This window comes from Bufo bufo, chromosome 3, assembly GCF_905171765.1.
Source record: "Bufo bufo chromosome 3, aBufBuf1.1, whole genome shotgun sequence".
In the NCBI taxonomy this organism is placed as follows: domain Eukaryota; kingdom Metazoa; phylum Chordata; class Amphibia; order Anura; family Bufonidae; genus Bufo; species Bufo bufo.
Window position 1 is genome coordinate 527,268,884 of NC_053391.1, and position 9,988 is coordinate 527,278,871.

General features: G+C 48.8%; 1 protein-coding gene across 1 annotated transcript in view; it reads right to left on the minus strand.

Moving 5' to 3' along the window:
* The window catches only part of LOC120993882, a 64,934-nt gene extending 55,364 nt beyond the window's left edge, over positions 1-9,570 (minus strand). Inside the window, exons 1-3 of the mRNA XM_040422354.1 lie at positions 9,405-9,570; positions 8,369-8,480; positions 7,716-8,174 (exon numbers count right to left, since the gene is read on the minus strand). Coding sequence (XP_040278288.1) covers positions 7,716-8,174; positions 8,369-8,480; positions 9,405-9,570 — 737 coding nt within the window. The remainder of the gene's footprint in view (positions 1-7,715; positions 8,175-8,368; positions 8,481-9,404) is intronic.
* Between the last annotated feature and the right edge of the window lie 418 nt (positions 9,571-9,988).

Here is a 9,988-nt window from a genome sequence, read left to right on the forward strand (position 1 = left end):
TTCAAATGGGGTCTTTCATGCTGTCATGTCTGTTGAGGGACCCACGTATAAAAAGGATAAAGGAGAACGATCTGTACTGGGTGACCACGCTACTAGACCCCCGGTATAAGCAGAAAGTGGCAGAAATGTTACCAAATTACCGAAAGTCGGAAAGGATGCAGCAGTTCAAAACCAAACTAAAAAATATGCTTTACACAGCTTATAAGGGAGATGTCACAGCACAACGGGAATCTAACAGGGGAAGAGGTGAGTGTAATCCTCCTCCTACCACGGCGGCAAGGACTGGACGATTTACAGATGTGTTGTTGATGGAGGACATGCGGAGCTTTTTCAGTCCTACTCATCGCCACAGCCCTTCGGGATCCAGCCTTAGAGAACGACTCGACCGACAGGTAGCAGACTACCTCGCCTTAACAGCAGATATCGACACTCTGAGGAGCAATGAACCCCTTCACTACTGGGTGTGCAGGCTTGACCTGTGGCCTGAGCTATCCCAGTTTGCGATAGAACTTCTGGCCTGCCCTGCTTCAAGTGTCCTGTCAGAAAGGAGCTTCAGTGCAGCAGGAGGCATTGTCACTGACAAGAGAAGTCGCCTCGGTCAAAAAAGTGTTGATTACCTCACCTTCATAAAGATGAATGAGGCATGGATCCCGAAGGGACTGACAGTGGGGGATACGTTTGACTAACAAAAGGCCTGATTACATGCCTTGGCCTCAAAATGGTCCCCACGCTGCTGTATTTAATGTCTGCATACCGGATGACTTTCGTGAATTCTCCACCACCAACTAGGGTTCAAGCCGTAATGTTTTAGTCACTTTTCTGCCTGGAAAACATAAATTTTTCCGGCCGCTGCTACAATAGCGTCTGCAACAGTGCCATTATTTTTCAGGCATGTGTACATGCCTAATTTTTCTGTCCTATGGTGCAGCACTGTGGCTGCAAAAACAAACCAAAAAAAAAAGGCACATACAAGTGTCAATTCCCCTTCGTGATCGTTACCTTGTTGTGGTGAAGGGGCTTGCGTATCACAATGAAGCAATCATCATCACCTCTATAAAAGTGTGTTGGCAATGTTGCCACACCCCAGATGATAAGGCCGTTGCTTCATTATGGTCAGACCAAAAGCGATCGGGTGGCCACGCTACTAGACCCCCGGTATAAGCAGAAAGTGGCAGAAATGTTACCAAATTACCAAAAGTCGGAAAGGATGCAGCAGTTCAAAACCAAACTAAAAAATATGCTTTACACAGCTTATAAGGGGGATGTCAATGGGGGATTCGACAATGGTTAATCAATTCGACCGGATAGGGTCCGTAACAGGGATTAAACTGATAGCAATAGTACTAGTTAAGACACCACTCATATAGGGTGTCACAGCACATTGCTCTGTGCACGCGCAGTGCCCCAATTTGGGAGTAAGAGGACCGACCAAGCTGCTTTTTCCATCTCCCGGTTCCTGAAATCAATTCAGTTTAGTGTATGAGAGTTTGGTCTGTCACTGTGAAGGCAGTCGAAGGTACCCGGCCTAAATTTTTTTTCATAAAAGGCAATTCCTGATATGGGACGTAACAGGGATTAAACTGATGAGAATAATACTACAGAAAATACCACTCATATCGGTGGAGGGAGCCAGCGTTTTTTTAACCATCTCCCCGTTCAAAAAATCTATTTAATAAATGGCCCCCAGATTGGGGATGTTAGAGGGATTAAACTGATGAGAATAGTACTACAGAAAATACCACTCATATCGGGTGTGACAGTAAATTGCACGGCGCAGATGCAGTCACCGTGGTTTAAAACAGAGTGGAGGGAGCCAGCGTTTTTTTAACCATCTCCCCGTTCGAAAAATCTATTCAATAAATGGCACCCAGATTGGGGACGTTAGAGGGATTAAACTGATGAGAATAGTACTACAGAAAATACCACTCATATCGGGTGTGACAGTAAATTGCACGGCGCAGACGCAGTCACCGTGGTTTAAAACAGAGTGGAGGGAGCCAGGTTTTTTTTAACCATCTCCCCGTTCGAAAAATCTATTCAATAAATGGCACCCAGATTGGGGACGTTAGAGGGATTAAACTGATGAGAATAGTACTACAGAAAATACCACTCATATCGGGTGTGACAGTAAATTGCACGGCGCAGACGCAGTCACCGTGGATTAAAACAGAGTGGAGGGAGCCAGCGTTTTTTTAACCATCTCCCCGTCCGAAAAATCTGTTTAATAAATGGCCCCCAGATTGGGGAGTCGGGGACGTTAGAGGGATTAAACTGATGAGAATAGTACTACAGAAAATACCACTCATATCGGGTGTGACAGTAAATTGCACGGCGCAGACGCAGTCACCGTGGATAAAAACAAAGGGGAGGGAGCCAGCGTTTTTTTAACCATCTCCCCGTTCGAAAAATCTATTCAATAAATGGCACCCAGATTGGGGACGTTAGAGGGATTAAACTGATGAGAATAGTACTACAGAAAATACCACTCATATCGGGTGTGACAGTAAATTGCACGGCGCAGACGCAGTCACCGTGGATTAAAACAGAGTGGAGGGAGCCAGCGTTTTTTTAACCATCTCCCCGTCCGAAAAATCTGTTTAATAAATGGCCCCCAGATTGGGGAGTCGGGGACGTTAGAGGGATTAAACTGATGAGAATAGTACTACAGAAAATACCACTCATATCGGGTGTGACAGTAAATTGCACGGCGCAGACGCAGTCACCGTGGATAAAAACAAAGGGGAGGGAGCCAGCGTTTTTTTAACCATCTCCCCGTTCGAAAAATCAATTCAATTGACCTTTCGGGGACCCTTGGTGTTGTACGTGGCTGGGTGGAGGAAGAAACCTTCAATGACATCACCGGGACGTGGCTAGCTTGGTATCCAACCTTGTGCAAATGGGGAGTTTGCGGTTGTGCAAATGAACTGTTTGCGGTGCATTAAAAGGGGAGTTTGGTCTGTCAATGTCTGTGATGCGGGCGTAACCCTTACACTACCTGATCGATACAACATCATACCTGATCGTATACACACACTGGATGTTTTAAAGCACGTTATTCCAAACAATTTAGGAATGTTAGTTGATTTATGCCCTTTATGGATTAAAACCCGACTCTGCGTCCACTACGTAATTTTCCATGGGAGTTTTGCCATAGATCCCCCTCCGGCATGCCACAGTCCAGGTGTTAGACCCCTTGAAACAACTTTCTCATCACTATTGTGGCCAGAAAGAGTCCCTGTGGGTTTTAAAATTCGCCTGTCTATTGAAGTCTATGGCGGTTCGCCCGGTTCGCCAGTTCGCGAACATTTGCGGAAGTTCGCGTTCGCTGTTCGCGAACTGAAAATTTTATGTTCGCGACATCACTACTCATGTCTCTATCATGTCCGCATAGTCCAAGGCCAGCTCTTCCACCACCACCCACATCTAGCCTTTCGCCCCATGTCCTTCCATGTCCGTATAGTCCAGGGCTAGATGCAGACCTCCCCACATAAACCCCCCCCTCACCCACCCAACCTAACTAATCCCAACTGTCTCTCTTCTAACAATACATAACAACCTACATGACTACATAACTTTACACCCTCAGAAAGGCCCAATTTCGGTCTTTGCAAGCCTTTTTCATAAGCTCAACTTACTACAAAACAAAAATCTAGTGTGAAAGCCTACCACCAGGGACAGTATGACTAGACTATGGTACGTCAAAAGCAAAGCCTCTCCAGAGGAGAGAGGCCCTACTGGTACCCAGTCTCTCATACTCAAGATAACACACCTTCACCAGGCCACCCAAGATGTTCCTACAAACCTTGTCCACCGGGAGGACTTTATGCTGCATAGAAACTAAACATCGTGCATTCTGTGTGTAGAACCTAACCACTATGCTAACTAACTTGTGCACGGGTCCCTCCTTCCCAGGTCTCTGAACACTCCATAGGCCCACTCCACATAGGAGAGGCTGGCTAGCCTGGGTTAGCTATTGGAAGCTCCCACCCGTTCATACACCTCTGTATTAAAAGGACAATGAAGCAGGAAGTGCTCCATACTTTCCAGTATGGAGCCGCACTCCTCCCGGGGACAACCCCTTTCATCAGAGTTCCTGTACTTCAGGTTGTCCCTTACACACAGCCTCCCGTGAAAACAGAGCCAAGCCAAGTCCCAAAACTTCAAGGGGATCATTGCAGAATTTAGCAACTGTAATCCCTTGTCTAAATCCCGTCTTGGGCAATCCTTGAGGGCCAGGGGCTTCTGAAAGTGGGACAACAAGACCCACTCATCAAGGGATCTCCTTGACAGAGTCCTCATCTCCCTCACCTCCAAACCCCACCGGCGGATCACCTTCAGAATTGGGGTGACATAAGCCGGAAGATATCCGTGAGGCGTACGCAAGTCCTTCACTTGCCCTCCTATCTCCCATTCCTGGAAGAAAGGCCGAAACCACCCCTACAGGAGACTATCCACGGAGGAGCCCTCTCCATCTAGAGGTTTGCCAAATGTATCTTAACAAAGGTGTTCACAAGATACACCATGGGGTTGACCATAGATAACCCTCCTAGTCTTCTCGTGCGATAAGTCACCTCTTGATCAGGTTCAGTTTATTCCCCCATAAAAGCTGGAAGAACAGGCTATAAACCCAACACACTACCCAAATAGATAAGCAAAGGGAGAAGGTAAGTCTTGATTCAGATTAACCCTTTCCCTGAGGGTCAAGGACCAACCCTTCCACTGGCCAACCTTCTGAGCGGCGATCTTGAGCCTGTCATCCCAATTATGGGTGGGATAATCCCCATGGTCGAAATGGATGCCTAAAACGTTTGCTGACGACTGGGGCCCTGGATGGGTGTCCGGGAAATCAAAAACTGGATCACCCCCTCCCAGCCAGAGACTCTCACACTTATCCCGATTGATCATGGACCCGGATGCCTCCGAGTAGCGGTCCACCTCAGACATCAAGTACTCCGCCTCCCCTCTCGAGGACAGCGTACGCTACTGCCCCCAGAGTGGCTTCCGGTGCTGCCGGATCCATCCCGACTCCCGCCAATGGACCACGACCGTTCCTCTTAAGAAAGGGATCGATCGCAAACGCGTATAGAAGCGGGCTCAAAGGACAACCCTGACGAACGCCAGACCCAACCTCAAAAGAACAGCCAGACCAACCGTTCACAAGCGGGAAACTCTCCGCCCCCGCATACAAGGTTTTTAGCCAATCAACAAACCCCCCCGGCAGGCCATACTTCAGAAGGACCGACCTGAGGTACTTGTGGTTCACCCGATCAAACGCCTTTGCCTGATCTAAGGATAGCATGTACCCCTTCTAGTGACCCGCTCTACTGCGTTCCACTGCCTCTCGGACACCGAGCACAGCACTAAAAGTGCTGCGGCCTGGAACTGAGTAATGCTTGGCCACCGAAAGGAGTTGTGGTGCAAACTTCAACAACCTGTTGAACAGTATCTTGGCCAGAATCTTCCTGTCCGTATTGAGAAGTGCTATGGGTCGCCAGTTCTCAATACGACTGGGATCTTTACCCTTTGACAGAAGGATCAGAGATGACCTCCTCATTGACTTCGGCAGAGTGCCCGAGGATAGACACTCATTAAATACCTCTGTCAGAGGGGACTTAAAAAGTCCTTAAAGGTCTTATAGAACTCGGATGTTAAGCCATCCGGGCCTGGCGACTTCTTCAGAGCTAACCCTTCCATCGCCAGGATTACTTCCTCCTTACTGATCTCCACTAAAACATCAAAAGAGGGGTGATCTCTCGGCTCAAGGGTGATTTCAGCCAGGAAAGCCGACATCTTGTCCCGATCCAGATCCTTCTTTCCCAAGCGGCACGAGTAGAAGGATCTGACGATTTCCAGGATCCCTGATCTGGACCTGCTCGGGGATCCTGTACTGTCAACCAGTCCTGTCACCAACTTATTACTCACTGAAATCTTGCAGTTTCTGTAAGGGTCGGGCGAGCGATACTACAAAACAAAAATCTAGTGTGGAAGCGTCAGCCCACCACCAGGAACAGTATGACTAGACTTACGGTACATCAAAAGCAAAGCCTCTCCAGAGGAGAGAAGCCCTACTGGTACCCAGTCTCTCATACTCAAGATAACGCACCTTCACCAGGCCACCCAAGATGTTCCTACAAAACTCGTCCACCGGGAGGACTTTCTGCTGCGTAGAAACTAAACACTGTGCATTCCATGTGTAGAACCTAACCACTATGCTAACTAAAAAACTTGTGCAAGGGTCCATGCAAAACTTGTGCAAGGGTCGCTCTGCTGGCGCAGGTAGATTTTATCAGGCCTCTTATTGTGTAGTGATCTGACCAACGCCAGAGGAGCGACACATACTTGTGTCGCTCCGCTGGCACAGGTAGATTTTATCAGGCCTCTTATTGTGTAGTGATCTGACCAACGCCAGAGGAGCGACACATACCTGTGTCGATCCGCTGGCGCAGGTAGATTTTATCAGGCCTCTTATTGTGTAGTGATCTGACCAACGCCAGAGGAGCGAAACATACCTGTGTCGCTCTGCTGGCGCAGGTAGATTTTATCAGGCCTCTTATTGTGTAGTGATCTGACCAACGCCAGAGGAGCGACACCTACTTGTGTCGCTCCGCTGGCGGAGGTAGATTTTATCAGGCCTCTTATTGTGTAGTGATCTGACCAACGCCAGAGGAGTGACACATACCTGTGTCGCTCTGCTGGCGCAGGTAGATTTTATCAGGCCTCTTATTGTGTAGTGATCTGACCAATGCCAGAGGAGCGACACATACCTGTGTCGCTCCGCTGGCGCAGGTAGATTTTATGAGGCCTCTTATTGTGTAGTGATCTGACCAACGCCAGAGGAGCGACACATACTTGTGTCGCTCCGCTGGCGCAGGTAGATTTTATCAGGCCTCTTATTGTGTAGTGATCTGACCAACGCCAGAGGAGCGACACATACCTGTGTCACTCCGCTGGTGCAGGTAGATTTTATCAGGCCTCTTATTGTGTAGTGATCTGACCAACGCCAGAGGAGCAACACATACTTGTGTCGCTCCACTGGAGATTGGACATTTTTAAAGACCTTTCCTACATACACTAAAGTAATATCCCATCGCTGTTGAAGCAAACCAAGTATAGTTCACTTCAAAAGCGATGTGAATGTTCACTTTTATTTAAAAAAAAATTTAAATAAATACAAAGCAAATAAAATTTTGAAACAATAAAAATTTTATTTTGAAAATAAATATTTTTAAATAATATAAATAACTTTTTTGAATAAAAAAAAAATAAGAAAAGGCTACAAATGCCTGTAAGTAGGACCGGTGGGAGTGGTGGGAGTAGAAGGTTGGGTGGTGGTGGAGGTTTGAACACTGGTTGGTCCCCCTCGTTCCTGTGCCCCTGTGGACATAAAAGTGTGTGTTGTGGCAAGCACAACAGAGGGATGGGGGAGCGGGAGAAGGAGTTGACCGAGCAAGAGTAGAAGGAGTGTTGAAACTGGCAGAAGGAAAATATTGAGGAGGAGAAGGAGAAAAGTGGTGAGAAAAGTGCTCGGTGGAATGGGGAGGCTGGGATGGGGGCTGAGGAGGTAGGAAAGGGGGGTAGGTAGTTTGGGTAGGGGGTTGTTGAGGTTGTGATGGGGGATAGGGCATGGATGGGGGATAGGGCATGGATGGGGATAGGGCATGGATGGGGGATAGGGCATGGATTGGGGATAGGATGTGGGGCGGTGCTGAACTTGCCACAAGACACTGTCCACCTGTCTTTGGGCCTCAAACAACTGGTCGGGCGTAAATCGTTCCATCACGGGGAGCAAGGAATACCAATAGTGATGCACAGGACCCAATTGCGACGTATGCACCGCCCCCTCCTGCAGACGTCGCACTTGTTCCTCCAAAGCTGCAATTCTATTGGTATATCCCATCAAGGACTCGTAAACGAGCCTTGTGAGATCCTCGTAGTCCGCCTGACGGCTCCTACCGGTCCTCTGGCGACGCAACAATGCCTCAAAAAGTGGTGCCATTGTGGCCATTGTTGAGTCGCCAGAGGGCACAGGTAGGGGAACATTGAGGTCCCGACCAGCTGTTGGAGTAGGACGTGAGGGACCCGCGGTGGGCGGCTCTTCGGGGACCGCCTCTTGTGCTCCGGCCTCTGGAAGGACTTCACGAGGAGCTTGGTGCGCCCGAGAACTGCTAGATGTGCTGTAAAATGAAAAAAAAAAAAATTAATGGACAAATAGGGAACTATATGTGAATGTCCCAGACAGAGTGTCAAATGACAGTCTGGCTAGGCCACACACATAGATTGGAGATTAGTATTCATAATTATTATAAACATTAGAGCTTACCTTCGCAGCTGTAGGGTTCTACGGAGAAAACCTAATGCGGCCGCATACCGGTACGGCCGCTTTTTGCTTGCTCTCGAACCACTCGGGCGCTTGACCTCCTCGTTGTAGTCCTTCTTATAGCGGTCCCTCATTGACCGCCACCGCACCAGGATTGTAGTCCCTGTCCGGAAGAAAAAAATAAAATAATTAATATTATAATAATTTATTTCAGACATCAGAAATGGTTTAGTATTTGTTTGAACCTGCTACAACAACAATAAAAAAATTATTGATGTTCACTATAGGTAGCAGTGAGTGACAAACTTCAACCAGACACAAAACCATCTGATTTTTTTGGACTCTGTCCCACTATCCTCTGCGGCACTTTCATAGTGCGAGGACAGATTCTCCTCGGCACACTCTAGTCTCTCGTTTTCCTCATTCAGCTCCCTGTCCCCTAGGGTCTCCGATGTGAGAGGGGCAGCCGCTTGGGAAGGGGCAGGCATCACCCCAGGACGGGGTTCCTACCACTCCCTCTCCACCTGGCGCCTCTCCCTCCGCCTCTGCCAGGACGGACCATCTTTGCTCTTCACCGACCCCTGAACTCTGCTGTCTTTGCCAGAACCCGCCTCAGCCGAAGGGACCTCCCGGCCCACTCCTGCGTGAGCTTGGGCCGCATTGACCTCAGAGAGAGGACAACGACTGAAAGGGTGACCGAGATCACCGCACAGGTTGCACCTAATCTCCTCACAAGATGCGGCTAGATGACCGATCCCACCACACAATGCTCACTTCTGCACTTGGCAGCTGGCGCTGAAGTGTGAGGGGCTGCCGCACTTGTGGCAAAGCTTAGGCTGCCCCCTGTAGAAAACCAAAATCCTATCACAGCCGATAAAGGCAGATGATGGAATGTGGGAAACCGTACTACCCAGACGCTTGAGCTTGATGTTAAACGTCCAGGCGCCCGACCAAATGCCAAACTCACCCAGGTTATTTGATGGAACCCCCTGGATCTCTCCGTACCTGCCCAGCCAGGTCATGATGTCAACACAAGAGAGCGACTCGTTACGGGTCAAAACGGTCACTCTCTTGACCTCACTCTTACGGGTTATTGCTTTTGCAAGTAAACCACGCCAGTCCGGCGTGTCCTTTGCCAGCTCATACCCAGACCAGAAGAGCTCTAGCCCCTCCGGCCGGACAAAGCTGACATCGAACTCCTTGGAGCCATACAGATGGAACAAGGCAAAGATGTCAGTCGCCTTGAAACCCATCCCAAGCATGAGCTCCGCCACCCTCTTTCTTGTAGGGCAAGCTTCATCCCTACTTCACTTGAGACAGACCACATTCCGCCTCACTCCAGGGCCGGTTGTAGGTGACGACCAGGCAGTCTCGCCCCCATTCTGCTCTCGGAAAGCCCTCACGCCATGTCTGTTAAACCAGAATGACAGGTCAACCTTATTTCCCTTTACATTGATGGAGCTCTCCCCCTTTTTGAGGGTCTCCAGCAGTCGCCGCTGCAAGCCCCCTTTACCGGACTGTGAGAGTGAGGAAGCCAACTGTAACATCCTGGAGTATGTCACTAAAACTCTGTCACCCAGCCTTATGATGTTAAAGTGTAGATGTGTTGTCACCCTGTGTAACCTGACATTGCATTTATATTGTATGCCATTTCTATGTCTGTATTGAATG